The sequence below is a fragment of the Cimex lectularius genome, unplaced genomic scaffold (genome assembly GCF_000648675.2).
Source record: "Cimex lectularius strain Harlan isolate CLEC.00 unplaced genomic scaffold, Clec_2.1 scaffold52, whole genome shotgun sequence".
Taxonomy (NCBI): Eukaryota; Metazoa; Arthropoda; class Insecta; order Hemiptera; family Cimicidae; genus Cimex; species Cimex lectularius.
Window position 1 is genome coordinate 1,238,493 of NW_019392742.1, and position 15,969 is coordinate 1,254,461.

Here is a 15,969-nt window from a genome sequence, read left to right on the forward strand (position 1 = left end):
ACGGTCATATAGAACGAGAATCACCACTGCATATAGATTTAGAAACCCAATTGATTAACAATTATATAAATAATCATAAAGAAAAAGTAAAAACCATTTACCAATTAATTAATGAAAATAATTTGACCAGCAAAGAAAATGTTATTAGTAAGAGAAACTTGGCAAGAACAGAATTACCAGAAATACCAGACATAGTTTATGTCAAAAACAAACAAAACAGAATAAGTTGAGACCACGATTTAAAAGAGAAAAAATAAAATCCAAAAACCCTATTTTAAAAACAGCTCTAATAGAAAAATCTCATTATAACACGAAACCGAATATTCATTTATCTAATATAAAACGTCCAAGACTGTTTCCTTATCAATTTAACAACAAAAACGTGATGTTGCAGGACCCTCGCGATGCTCAAACCCAGCTTCGCCTACGAGATAAAAGACGTGACGCACAATAACGGAATTCTGCCGATTAGCTTAGGAATTGCAAGATTAGAAACCTCGGAACTCACATTTGATCCATTATTACGACTTAAAAGAATTAATCTCTGAAGTAGACATTTTAAATAACCAATATCTCAAAATCACAAAACACATAAAATCAAACAAAACAATTCTAGAAGAAACACTACCATTTCGTAACTTAATAAACTATTCCAAATCACTCATCGACGAAAAAATTGACCATATAAGTGTGCACAGAACCAACCGACAACGTCGAGGACTTATTAATGGACTTGGATCAGTTATAAAATTTATTACAGGAAACCTGGACAACACAGACAAGGAAAACTTTGACAATCTTATCAATCAAATTAAAGACAACCAAATAAATATTGAAAATCAAATCAAATCCATGTACTCGGTAAATAATGAATTAATTATAAATTTCAATGAAACTATTCAAACACTTCAGACAAATGGCGAAGAATTGGAATACAAAATAAATTTAATAGGACGGAAAATAAAATACCAAGCAGAAATAATTGAAATCAAGGATGCATTTCACCAAATTCAGATACTATATGAACTGCTCTTGAATACTCTTCAGGACATTGAAAATTCCTTAACATTCTGTAAATTACAAATCATGCACCCAAGTATAATGAGTAGTCATAATTTATTTAAAGAATTAAAACGATTAGAATATTATTTAAAACCTCACCTCTTACTAGAAGTAAAATTTGAAATTTATTAAATTTTGAAAATATGTTAAGAATGCATTGTACGATCGATACCGATCTTAGGGTAACTTATTTCCTCCAACTGCCTATATTTTCTGAGGAAATTTTTGAATTATTTTACTTTTATCCCATTCCAAGAAAATATTAAAATTAATTTGTTACTATAATATCAGATTCATATTATGTGTTAAAATCGAAAAATAATAAAATTATAACTCTTAATGGAGGCTGTTTCAAGCACAAGGTATACCAATGTTCAAAAAGATTAATATCCACTCATCAAGATTCCTGTACAGAAGAACTCCTGCTGACTGGAAACTCTACACTTTGCAAATTCAGTAAGCTCACAATCCACGATACATTTAGATTACACGACATTTGAAAAATGCGAAAACGAGGGAAAATTCAAAAGGTGGGGTTGAGATGAGAACTTAGTCGAGGTCACTATAGCTCAAGTGGTAGAGGAGCGGCGTATCTCACCAAAGATCGTGGGTTCGAATCCCGCTCGTGTCATTCCCTTTTTATCTCAACTAAAAACCTTAATTAATTTTGATTATAGTATTTTTTAACTTTAATTCTTACCTACATTTTACGTGAAACTGGTCATCTACGATGCAGATAAGTGTTGTTTCGGAAAGCTTGTTTTTTTGGTGGCTAATTCGTTGGGAAAAAAATCAGACGAATTTTTTCACATCTCAAAAATTGTCATTAAGTTTTCAGCGATAAAAGATCATTTCTCCTCCCATTTTACACGATAGTTGGTCCTTAAATCTATTTTAATCGATGATTTGTTTGATTTTCTGTTAATTGAATTATTTATTTCTGTTGATATGGTCTGAAATTGTTCAACTGTGAATAGGAAAAAATATTCTCTCATTTTCATCCCTGAAAGTTTCATCTTTATCCAATATTTAGCAGCCGTTTGATTTAAATTAATCATAAATCATTATTTCCTAAAACTCATAAAATATGAACAAAAATGACAGTCCGCTATGTCAAATTTGATAATTTTTATGATAAATCTGTCCAGTCAATTAATTCTTGTACCCATAATTAAGGGTGAATGATTTGTTTATTTTCAACTCAGAAAATTTTATCTTAACCCTTGTTTTTAATTTTAAATTTGATCACAAATTGCTCATCTGCAGCAGCTTTGTTTTCATGGTGGCTTCCATTATAAAATTATAAAGGCTATCAGTTGACTGTAATTTGTAATATATTTTTACATGTATTTATTGTTGTCTAGGTGAAGCATGAAGGTAGCAGCAGGATGAACCGAGGAGGGAGGAGATGGCTGATCCTGGTGGCGGTAGGGCTGTTCTTCCTTTACGTCACTTACAAGCTGCAGTATTGCTCCAACTCCTCAGGCCCAGGATCAGTCATGTTGTCCAAAGAGGTAATCCGACATGGTAACAAAACTTGTTTCCTCATACTCAAAGTGACTTAATTCCTTAGAACTTCATGGTCGGCAAGAACAACCGGATTTACCATTATGACCGACTCATGCCGCTCATCTTTATCGGCGGGGTGCCTCGGTCGGGCACGACTTTGATGAGGGCGATGCTCGACGCCCATCCTGAAGTCAGGTGAGTGCCGATTTTAACAATTATTTATTTAAAAGTGTTAAAACTCGCCGGTTTTCAGATGCGGACAAGAAACAAGAGTGATACCTAGGATCCTGCAAATGAGGACTCATTGGATTAAGTCCAAAAAGGAGACATTCCGGTTGGAAGAAGCAGGCGTTAACAATGAGGTAACTTCGGAAAATTGGCGATGTTTCAGCAGATAGGCTTAATAAATTATTGCAACCGTGTAAATTACTTTTTGGAAAGAAAATCCAATGCTTCGAATATTCCACATCAATCGAAATGTGCCGTACATCTTCTTTATCCTGTACTGTTGTTTAAATTTGTGGGAAACGGTTGAAATGAACCACAGAGTTGTGCGATATCTTGGAAGCAGATAATCCAAGAACTAACAAAAGAAACCTTTTCATTTATTTATCTTATATATGTCGTGTTTTTAACAGGTCCTGGACGCTGCAGTCGCTGCGTTTTGCTTGGAGGTGATCGCCAGGCACGGCGAGCCTGCTGAAAGGCTCTGCAACAAAGACCCACTGACACTGAAAGCAGCCGACTACCTGTCCTTGCTCTTTCCCAACTCCAAATTCATTTTTATGGTCAGGGATGGCCGAGCGACAGTCCATTCCATCATATCAAGAAAGGTAAGTACTATTTTAGGGATATGACAGAACAGTCCTATTTTTGGTATTTGCCTTGGCCTGGGAGGAGGGTTTTCGACCTGGATAGGTATATAAGATGACCCCAGGATCAGAAACAAGTGGCACCACTTGCACACCTATCATGGGATCCCTCGATACTGACAAGGTGCCCTAAAAGGCCAATTTGGGAGAGATGTATGTTACGGCCGATGACTCCTTGGCCGGGACCGTGACCTTCCAACCCCCTGCTCCCATTAACTTATATTTTAAATCAATCTGTTTATCATAGTAAGGCACTAATACTGACTTGATGGAGTTTATTCTCGCCTAAACTTACTACTAAGGACCTAGTTCTCAAAGCCGAACCAAACTCACATACATTTCAGGACTATTAACCTGCTAACTTTGCCGACGCAGTCACTTAAAACATGTCGAGGTTCCACCGAGAAGAGAAAACCGCTGTATAATAGTATAATGTAAAGAAGGATGAAAAGGAAAATGTTTCTTGACCAATGGACTATGAAGGCTAATAAAAAAGCCTGAAGATAGTGGGCTGTAAACTATGTGTAGTAACGCATAATAATCCTATAGTGCGGACACAGACACAGAACTACCTACTTTTTCTATGTATAGCGAGATCTTTCCAATCTTCGTGTTGGATCACCTCTGTCTCCACTTGGTCTGATCCGTCTTCCTTCTGAACTTCTTCTTACCGCGTGGTCCATTCTTTTTCACTGGTCTGGCATCGTTTGGTTCGTAGGTTGGGGGCATATTGGCCGGGGCACGCTGACTGGTAAAGCAAAGCTAGCCCCTGCGCATACAGCAGCAGGCTATGTAATCTCAAGGCCACAATTGACAGCGGGGCGAACTTTCCACCCCAAGGTCTAGAGAGCGAAAGAAATGAAACGCTACAGGTGCCCACGACTATACTATTAACCCTGAAGTTAGGCTTCTGGTGCCGTGTTGAATCGCAGACGTAACACCGTACGTTCTCCCTTTGAGATCCGCCACCCGCTTCAAAGAATCTACTGAAGTTAATTATATGCACTACGCCCTCGTAGGTTGCCCTGATTTCATCGGTACGTCATCAGTATGTAGGGAGATTTCCTACATTCGACTGTCAAGTTGTTATCAGCCCTCTCAAGGCCAATGACCATTGAATTCGTCTTGATGGTGGGGGCGTCAATACGTTCAGGGTGTTGCATGCAGATGTGCTATGCCTAAATTGGAATCAACTTTACTAGGAAAGGGTATTTCAGACGAATTTAGTTGAAACAATGATGCCAGCCAATAGTTTATTGACATCTGGATGAATCATAAACGAGACATTGGGTTGTATTTTATTTATCATCGCTCTTATCCCATCTTATCGTTCATCCAAAAACATGTTTTTATGTTTCATTATTGTTATTGTTCATTTGATGTCTTCTTATTAGAAGCCATAATAAAGGAAACGAAGCCATAATTTCAGAAATGCCTTTTGTTTTTCAGGTGACTATAACAGGGTTCGACTTGACAGATTACAGGCAGTGCATGACTAAGTGGAACGACGCTATCAAAGTGATGTACGATAAGTGCCTGTCGGTGGGAAAGTCCCGTTGTATGATTGTTTACTATGAACAGCTCGTCTTGCACCCGTCTGCTTGGCTACGGAGAATCCTCAACTTCTTGGACGTGGAATGGGACGATGCCGTGTTGCACCACGAGGACCACATTAACGAGCCCGGCGGTGTACTTCTGTCCAAGTAAGACTTGTCTGGCCTAAAACAATCTATGGTATCCATTCATTTGTTGTTTCTCAGAGTGGAGAGGTCGTCCGATCAAGTCATCAAGCCGGTCAACATAGAAGCGCTGACCAAATGGGTAGGCCATTTTCCAGAAGACGTCGTCCGGGACATGGCCACTATCGCTCCCATGCTCTCCAGGCTCGGGTACGACCCAAGGGCGAATCCTCCGAACTACGGTCAGCCGGACTCAATAGTCCTGGACAATACGCGAAAAGTCAAAGAGAACAGCAAAGAGTGGGAGCAAAAAGCCGGCGAACTTCTCATGAAAGGCTCGTCACCGGAAAACGCGTGACATCACAGTACGCTCTAGTGATAATTTTGTATATTTGTTTTAATTTATTCCCACATACATTAACTGTGTTTTAAGGCTAGTTTGATATATTTTTTCTTTTCTTATTTATATTTTTTTTTAAGTGCTAATGACAATTTTTACGTATACGTGACAGTCTATACTCTAGTATATATATTTTCTGTATTGTGTTTTTGTTTTTTCTTACTTTTTTTTGTGATGAATGATAAAAGAAGGCACCAATAATTAATATTTAACACACAAAAATCTCATACTGAATCTGAACGCATGTACCTGGTAGATTTAGCTGAAATAGTCTCTAGATGGTTCAGAAAATATGTCCTTTAAAAAAAAGGCTTGATTTCCTCAGTAATGGCTGATGAAAATAACAAAAATATTTCTTAAATCAGAATTTTTACTCAGCTATTGCGATGGCTACATCAGTGCCTCATGTAGGACGTATAGGACGTCAGGATGTTAAAGGATGGACAGGATTAGATTTTTACACTATCTTCAGCCTCAAAATTCAAGAATCTCAGGCAAGAAACTATATGAAAAAAATAAAATATTTAAACTATTTGACTATTTGATTGATTTGTTCTGTAATTGTAAATCCAATTTTGCATTTAAAGCAAATATGTTAGTGTTTAGTTGTCAAGTTGAGCCCACGAGAAGAGAGAAGCTTGCGACGAACTTTTTACTTTTCTATTTTCCCTTATTTTAAGCTAATTTTTCAGAAATCTGTGATCTTTACTGACGGAAATCCATACACCGAAGTTTGCCCAAACACCGAACATCACAGGGTGAATAAAAAGGTTAAAAAAACTAGTGTTTCTAATTGAGATGCACCCGAACAATCTTTCTTCTTATTTAATTTTAATTTTGTATTTGTCTAAGAAATAATGTTAATTATCCATTATCGTTCAGAATAACTAAAAAAATACTATATAAGTTTTTTTACTATTCTACCGACAAAATGCATCACAGGCTTTGAATGTGTTAATCATTGGTGCCTATTTATTTACAAAATCAAATGTGAAAATACTACTTTTTTTTATATTTATTTGTGTTTTTTCCATGTTGTTTTTTTTTCTTTTTATATTATTATTGTATTATTATTGTACATATGTACATTGCTCTAATGGCGTCTATTTATCTTAATTTACAGGAGGAAAGAAAATAAAAGGAAATTTCAATTCACAATTTTTCTTTCTACACTAGAAATCGCACGTAGTAAAAATCATATTTTTATAGTGAAAGTGATGATGTATGTCTTGTATTTATGTACCAAAGACTGTCCTGCAGTTTAAATGTTGGACCGACCGAAAATTTGACCAAATAGAATTGATTTCTTGTCGTATTAAACGTAATATGGTTAAAGGGAAAGTAATTTTCGAAAAGAAAAACAAAACGCCATTTTAACAATAACCTAAGACATTACTTTTTAAGTGAAACAAAGTTTTATAAGGAAAAAATATGCATGTTAATTTCTATAAAATTAGCACGTTGCACAATTTTATTTATAAGGGTAAGGACTGTACATAAAATACATACCGGGCTATTTATTTCAACGTTTCTTTCTCTAGCCTTACATTTGAACAAAAAAATCGAAGTACTTAAAACTTAAAATAACGAGAAGGGTAATTTTCGTAATTTTGTGCCATTTATGCCAGCAAGTGTAAACCGTTCGACCTGGCTTCAGAAAAATGTTCGACAATTTCGTTTATAATTTTGTAAATAAAACTAGGGTCAATTGAATGATTTTTGTGTTATTTTTTTAATATAAGGTCAATGTACAAGGAATTTGTAAATAAATAATCTGTCCATTAAAAAAAAATCATGTTCTTTTATTCCTATCCTGGCTATAATCAGTTTGCATTTTCAAGATCCATTCTAACAAATCCTAATTCATTTTAATATTATTGGTATAGCGAGAATTAGCGGACCAGCCTGCAAGCAGTCTAAATCTTCTTATACTTCCAAGTATGTGAAATTTGAAAATGGATAAAAATATAATGAAAAATAGCTCTTAATTATATTTTAATCAGGTTCTATTAAAATGTATAAATGACAATTATTATCTTTATTAATAATAATAATTCACTAGTTTCGTGGTCCACTTGACCAATTAATATCTTTCAATTAATTAAGGTTTTTAGTTGAGATAAAAAAGTCAGTGTCACGAGCGGGATTCGAACCCACGACCTTCGGCTAGATACGCCGCTGCTCCACCACTTGAGCTATCGTGACCTCGATCCACTCGGACACTAACTTCCCATCTCAACCCCCTCTCAAAAAGGAGAGAAAATTCAAAAGGTGAGGCTGAGATGAGAAGTTAGTGTCCGAGTGGATCGAGGTCACGATAGCTCAAGTAGTAGAGAACCGGCGTTTCTAGCCGAAGATCGTGGGTTCGAATCCCGCTCGTGACACTGACTTTTTTGATCTCAACTAAAAACCTTAATTAATTGAACAATAATATTACCGTCGGCCTGTAGGGTAACGAATGGTGGTACTAGGGCCAAAAGCCAAGACCGGGCCATCGCGATCAGATCCACACAAGCTCACAGTGAAAAACACGATAAAAGAAACATGGCAGCGACATTGGGCGGGGTCGTCCGAGAGTCAAGAACACGACAGGCAGATGACCTTTAGAGAACCTGAGCCGGAAGCGAGGGATCGTTCTCACCCGATTGAGGATTGGCCATACGCGGTTGACACAGGGTACCTGCCTTTAGGCCAAAGCCCGCGAAGGTTTTCGTTATGCAGAGAAGGGTTGGTACCACATACCAGAGGCGTGCCACGCCATGGCTCTATACAGAGAGCATGTAGGCGGATTTGAAAAAGGGTAGGAAAGCGACGACCCCCTGGTCAGCTCATGTGTTAGAGCAGTGGCTTAACGAGTCGAAGGTCGTGGGTTCGAATCCCGCTCTTGACACAAATTTTTCATCTCAACCAAAAACCCGAGATAAAAAGGATAATTAATTGAAATAATTCTTTGTAATACTCAATGAATTATACACAATTTTTTTTTCGAAATGAAAAATTTGTGTCACAGGCGGGATTCGAACCCACGACCTTCGACTCGTTAAGCCGCTGCTCTAACCACATGAACTGACCAGGGGGTCGTCGCTTTCCTACCCTTTTTCAGATCCGCCTACATGCTCTCTGTATAGAGCCGAAAGTCGTGGGTTCGAATCCCGCCTGTGACACAAATTTTTCATTTCGAAAAAAATTGTGTATAATTAATTGAGTATTTATATAATTAATAGAAGCTGATAAAATTATTTGTAATGTTTAGTTAATTGAATTTTTATTATTTTTCCTAACCACTTTTTTAGGCATTTTGATCATTTTTTATTGCATAAATGATCAGAGAACGCAGTGAAGTCAAGGCTTTATTGTGTCAAAAAAAGATTTTGATGGAAAATATTTCCAAAAAACTTCTTTATTTTATAAAAAATAAAAATAGTTTCGATTGCCTTTTCAAAACCTGAATTATTTTTGCATAAACCCAATAGCGTAAATTTTAATAATTATTGTACATAAATTACCAACTAACATCTAAACATCTTTTCTACAAATTATTGGGGGCAAGCAATTTAGAATCCAAAATTTTAAATATGCAAAAATTGAATTTTCTGAACGTTAAGTAACAATTCTATAAATTAATTACTAATATCTTACTTATTTAATTTAGCAAAATTTAAATGCAGAAGCAGAATCTCCGATTTGCAATAAAATGCACTATGTCTTCTTTAATGAGGTCATGGCATAAAGTACATATTAAATTTTCTCTAGACAGAAAAGGTTGAGGTGAGAGGAGACAAAGCAAATCTGTGATTTGGAATGACCATCTTAATTCGACCAAGACAAACCCTTCGTCTCGTCTTTAATTATTTATATTAAGCATTTTAAAATCATCTAGGTACAGTTTCTTATAGTATAAAAATGTAAGCTAGATCTTAATTGCTCATGAATTTCTTCGCTGAATTTGACAACTGCGGACTAAGGCAAGGCTGTGTTCTAAGTCCACTTTTATTCTCATTATTTTTAAATGATTTGCAAGCTGCTTTAGCTTATTACTGACAACGTTCCCAGCCTCCAAAGGAACAAAAAATATTTGGAGTACTACTGTCTTCAAAGGAATTTATTGTTTAATCGAAGATCATGGTCTTTAGAAGAGCAGTCTGTTTCTGGCCACTAAAGTTCGATGGTTTTTAAATAAAACAGTTTGAAATTGTAAAGGAGTGTAACGTTATCCTCACGTCTATCTTTCAAATACGATTTCACCAAGGAAAATGTACAACGAAACGGGCTCCGAATTTTTGACACTTAATTTCCCAAAATTCTATCTTCCTGTGAAATTCAGACTGTTCACCTCAGTTTGCCGCTACTTTGTTACGCCTTATATGGCTGGGATTATGAAAAATCATTCCGAATTTTTTGATGTATTAAGAGACTAACGTAAACCAGTTATAGAGACAGGGTGATTCGCTACTTGGAGGACAAAGTTCGTCAGGTCTCTACCACTAAAACCACAGCCCAATTCTCGAACCTTTCGCAGATATTGGACAGTTTTTTTTCTAATACCTACAGTTTTAGTTATAAATTTACTCGTAGCTCTTGTATTTTCATTTTTGATAAAAGAAAAAAAAACATTAAAAGAGCGTTAAATTTCCTTTAAGAAGTCAACGAACCGTCTGTAACTTTCAATTTAATTGTGCAAAAACACAAATTTTCAAAAAATGCTAAAATTAAGATTTATAAACAAACTACATTTGCAACCGATGAAAAAGTCACGATAGAGATGACATATTCCATAACTTCTTCGTTTTATAAGCTTTCTACTTGGTGTACACTTTTCTTTAAAAACTGCGAACCAATATAAATAAATTGTATCGCAAATAAGCAAAAAAGTGTGGTGTGAAAAAGGGTGAGTGGGTTTAAACTAGTAGTTCAACTTTTTTCCAGGGCAAAATTTATTTCCCAACTTTAGCTTAATAAAAAAGCACGAAAAGAAAGAAAAATGAAACATATAAAAATAGACAAATATGGGGAACAACCAAATCAGAAAAATTGGACAAAATATTTACACTAAATATACAGAAAATAAAAATAAAATAAAAACAAATACAGCAGTTGTAAAACCCAACTCTAACCCAATAAAAATGATTAAAAAGATCAACTTAAAAATCAAACAATTTTCAAAGTTATATTATGTGATAAAATACATAAAAAAGAGAAAATAAACATAATCATACACATCACATAAATGTGCGTAATCTCACATTGAATTTTTCTTCTTTTTTAACCTAACATTAGAAATATAAATTAAATTCTTAAGCTTGATTTAATTGAAATAACATCATCAAAATTTGTCAGAAGGCTGTAGATGTTTTAAGAAAAAAAAATTATACAAGGTATCATGTATTTCCATGATACAACAGAAAATGTATTATGAATGGAGTTTCTTTTTCCTCAAATAAATATTCTCTCTGTGAATATTGAGTTCCTTCGGAAGCGAGTACTTTAATTCAATACTTCCCACCAACGCTATGAAAAGCAAATACAAACGGGCAATACTCCAAAGAGCCATATTTTTGGCAACCTTTCTTTTTCTTCTTTATGTACTGACGTGTCAATTTTATCTAGTCGGTATGATTTTTGGTCATTATGTAGCGATGGTTATTATGTAATAAAATGACTCCACTTTGTCAACAAGCGACCATCCTTTTTCTTTGAAATATATACGGTTTTATTCAAAAGTCACAAAATACAAATATATTCTCCTTAGAATGAAAAACTTAAGGGATTCTGTCCTAAAATCTAAAAATTAAGCACCGTTGATCTGATTCCTTGAAAAAGTTTAAATATGGGTATGCTAAACCTTCACGACCTAGACACGTTGCAAGTTTTGCATATCCTCTCAATTCTTTAATTCTTTTTTCTTTCAAAAAATCATGTACAATTTCTAGACCCTAAAATTTATAAAAAAAGTCAACCTTTAATGATTTCTTTGGAAAGAAAATTCAGAGAGAGATAAAAAATCAATATGAGAAAGAAAATATATAAAGAGTGTACTTGCAATAGAGAGAAAGCTAGTACGTTTCTGGTAATTAATGTGAATCAGAGGCACATTTGCCTACTTAATTATTAACACTAGATAAAGTTTAAACTTGAAGTACTAAAAAAATTAAATGTCAATGAAATCGTTATATAAAGAAAGAAACCAAGACAATTTTTGGAAATTTTATTTTTTCATATTACAATAGCTGTGTGTATCTATGAATACTTATGATGACCATAATACTGACAATGATACTTCGTAGATCATAATATCTCGATATATTTTTTTTCGAATGAAAATTTTCCTGGAATGTGTGGTGATTAGTGACCGTTAATCGATAATTATTCAGAAATCGTGAGATGCGGTCTGGTGTGATGTAGGTTTCAGAAAAACATTTTCTTTACTCACTCAAAGTGTTTGTCTTCTGTGTAATTGTGCCATTCTTGCGTGTTCTTATACAAAAATGTCTTTTTTCTATACCGACTTCCTTCCCCACCCCTTCAAAATCCAACGTATATACACATAAAACAGCAAAATCTCACTGGCACTCTCAACACGACACGCAAGAATGGCACAAATTACACAGATGACAAACACTTTGAGTGAGTACAAATACTTTGATTGAATATAAAAAATATTTTTTTTCCATTGTATAAATTCACTTTTTTCCACATCCTACATGTATTTGTTAAATTTAAACAACGTTTGGAAATCCCAGGCCCTGAAGATGATCTCAATAAAGCTCGAAACGTTGGCACGATAAAGAAAATGTTTTTCTGAAACCTACATCCCACCAGACCGCATCTCACGATTTCTGAATAATTTTCCTGGAAATAGGAAATTCCTCGGGTTAGGTGGGACGGGCAATCTGACGAAACAGTAAAATTATTTCAATCCGCATAGAAAAATATTTGAGATTAGGATCATCTTCATATATTTACTTGTTAAATTGAAGGGGGTGGTTTGATATCAGGCGGTGGACTAATCCGTGTTTGTAGGGAGGGGTAATCTAAGGAAATCGAAAAAAAATTTCAATCCGCATAGAAAAAGATTTGAGATTAGGATCATCTTCATATTTTTACCTATCAAATTCAAGGGATGTTCTGATATCAGGCGGTGGTCTAACCCTGGTTTGAAGGGAGGGGCAGTCAAAGGAAAGCATGGAATTATTTTAATCCGCGTAGAAAAAGATTTGAGATTAGGATCATTTTCATTTACCTGTCAAATTCAAGTATTGTCTGATATCAGGCGGTGGACGAGGGGCAATCTAAGGAAACCAAAAAAAAATTCAATCTGCATAGAAAAAGATTTGAGATTAGGATCATCCTCATATATTTACCTGTCAAATTCAAGGGGTGGTCTGATATCAGGCGGTGAACTAATCCGAGTTTGTAGGGAGGGGCAATCTAATGAAAGAGTAGCGTTATTTTAATCCGTGTAAATAAAAATGTAAAATTATTGGCAATTATGTCAAATTTGTTGGTTGCAAAATTCGGGTTTCGTATAAATTATTGATAAATTAGTTAATAGATAATCTAAAATTAAATTGTAAATCATAAATGACTATTTACTTACTTTATAATACAATTAATTAAGGTATTTAGTTGAGATAAAAAAGTCAATGGCACGAACGGGATTCGAACCCACGATCTTCGGCTAGATACGCCGCTGTTCTACCACTTGAGCTATGTGACCTCGATCCACTCGGACACTAACTTCCCATCTCAACCCCACCTTTTGAATTTTCCCTTCTTTTTGCCATTTTTCATTTTTCAAATGTCGTGTAATCGGGTTGGATTCTCGACGACAAATGAAATGGCCACGGAGAGCTTTAGTGAATTATACTTCATTTTAAATCATTAAATTCACTAATTTCGTGGTCCGCTTGACCAATTAATATATTACAATTAATTAAGGATTTTAGTTGAAAAGTCAATGGCACGAGCGGGATTCGAACTCACGATCTTCGGCTAGATACGCCGCTGCTCTACCACTTGAGCTATCGTGACCTCGATCCACTAGGACACTAACTTCCCATCTCAACCCCACCTTTTGGATTTTCTCTCCTTTTTGACATTTTTCAAATGTCGTGTAATCGGATTGGATTCTCGACGACAAATGAAATGGCCACGGAGAGCTTTAGTGAAGTATACTTCATTTTAATTCATTAAATTCACTAATTTCGTGGTCCGCTTGACCAACTAATATATTACAATTAATTAAGGTTTTTAGTTGAGATAAAAAATCGAATCCCACTCGTGCCATTGACTTTTTTATCTCAACTAAAAACCTTAATTAATTGGTCAAGAGGACCACGAAATTGGTGAATTTACTTTATAATATTTGACTATGGTCGTCCCTTGTTCTTCTGAATGATTCAATTCCTCGCTCCAAGTGCGGTCAATTCCCCGTTCTTTTTCTAATTTCTGCCGGATCCGGAATTCTGCTAGTTCTCTCCTCAAGTTAACGGACTTAATGATTTTATAACCCTAGTAAGCTAGCAAACCTGTTCCACCAACAACCCTGGCAATTTTAATTAATGTAGACCGATTGACGTACTAAAATATATTTTTTCACTTTATAATTCCTCATCCATTACCATGGAGGTATTTTTTCTTTATTGTTTACATTGAACCATATGGTAGATGTAAGTGTTGTAAAAGTGCGAAAGGCATGGCGATTTTTATTTTTTTGAAACGGATATATCAGACTGTTTGAAATCAACCAAATCATTCAGTGAAAAGGCAATCTGTGAAACTAGAGACCGGAATAATTTTTCCGCTCCGTTTACACAAATGAAAAACACTGTCAAACACATTTTTTCTCAGGAAAATATATTTCGGGTATAAATTCAATACAAATTTGTGGTTATTTGGTACGTTTTACAAAAGAGGAAAACAAAAAGAAAAACGTAGTCAGTCGTTCATCCGGGACGGCCCACTATTTCAGCAGGGTTCGTTCATGGATTCCAGGAATTCACGCGAAGTTTTGATTATCCCTTCCAGGCGTTCTTTGGTCAGGGTTGACAGGCCGGATTTGGACAGTTTTTCCTTCGAGGCGGCGATCGCGGCTCTTCTTCCTGTCACGTTGTGAAAAATGTGTACGTGACGCTCGCCGCACGTCAAGACGTACTCGCCGGCAGCGTCGAAAGCGACTTTTTGGATGCCACCTGCAAGAAAAAAGAAACTTTAAAAAAATTTTTAAAGCATTTAATTCTAGAAATAAGTACATGAAACCATTAAAATTGAACTTCGCTTTGGGTCTTAAATGCCATCTCAAGTAAAGTTCAATTTCAATATTTAAAAAAATCCATTATGTTTAGTGGTCTGATCGACCAAATTACTTCTTTCAATTAATTATTCTTTTTATGTAAAATCTTGGTTGAGATGAAAAAATGTCACCAGCGGGATTCGAACACCAGCCGAAGGTCGTGGGTTCGAATCCCGCTCGTGACATTAACTTTTTCATCTCAACCAAGACTTTACATAAAAAGAATAATTAATTAAAAAATATCGAAAAACGAAGTCTGTTTTCATTTTTCCCATCAAGCAGTTAATTTCTTCACAACACGCTGAAAATATAATTTTATGAGTTTAAGATCGAAAGAATGCCTTGAAGGTATTGATCGAGTTTTGTCATTTCCTTAAGTTCAGTAGTGTTTTGTGCCTCGTCCTGCTTATATCCCTGATCCTAGTTGTAAAGATGCAATTGCAAAAATCCTGCAAGGCGAAAACACCTAATTTTAAGAACAAACATTTTAATCTAATCTGGAAATAAAATGTCCATATTTGGCCAGTGGGTTTCGTATATATTGTAATACAAAATTTGTAACCGACCATTTTTTTTTTAAAGATAAAAACTTATTTTTTCTTGTAAATCATAAAAAGGTGATAACGTTTAAGCAATGAAACTACAGGGCTTCAAAGCGATATACACGTCAAGTAATAATAGCACAAACGTTATCTCCGCAAACCGATTAAAACTCGAGGTATAAAAATAAAAGTTTGAGAAGTTGATTTTTATAACTTATAACGACATAAAATCTAAACGTTGCTGGTATAGCCTGAAAGAAGAGGAGAAAGCTCATGGTAAAATTTATTGTCCCTGGCGAGCATTTCCAGTCCAAAAATGTTTATTTTTTAACACCATAAAGATTCGTATTTAACCGCTTTTTTTAAAGGTGCTTAAAACGAATCCGATTTTTTTAAGATTATGTTTTGCCTATTTTACCGGAAGCTTCTTATCTATTTATATATATATATCTTTTCATATAATAAAATCCTGCTTGAAACTATTCCTATCTAGTAAGTGTAGTCCCTAGCCGTTCAAGGAAGGGATGGTTACAGAGGTGGGGAAATGGTAAAAGATAATTTCGCCTAAGGATTTAGCTTTAAGACCAAGAATGGATTAAAATAAGAATAATTC

At 35.1% G+C, this 15,969-nt stretch overlaps 2 protein-coding genes across 3 annotated transcripts in view; one reads left to right on the forward strand and one right to left on the reverse strand.

The window, feature by feature from the left end:
* The first annotated feature begins 404 nt into the window (after positions 1-404).
* On the forward strand, positions 405-5,480 carry LOC106664801 (protein-tyrosine sulfotransferase). The gene is made up of 7 exons (XM_024227108.1): positions 405-482; positions 2,427-2,576; positions 2,636-2,766; positions 2,825-2,933; positions 3,210-3,404; positions 4,893-5,146; positions 5,204-5,480. The coding sequence occupies exons 1-7, from the start codon at positions 405-407 to the stop codon at positions 5,478-5,480; spliced, it is 1,194 nt and encodes a 397-aa protein (XP_024082876.1).
* An 8,877-nt stretch (positions 5,481-14,357) lies between these two features.
* The window catches only part of LOC106664800 (transducin beta-like protein 2), a 61,784-nt gene continuing 60,172 nt past the window's right edge, over positions 14,358-15,969 (reverse strand). For both annotated transcript variants that reach the window (XM_024227097.1, XM_014390799.2), the window contains one exon: positions 14,358-14,713. In XM_024227097.1, coding sequence (XP_024082865.1) covers positions 14,490-14,713 — 224 coding nt within the window. In that variant the 3' untranslated portion in view covers positions 14,358-14,489. The remainder of the gene's footprint in view (positions 14,714-15,969) is intronic.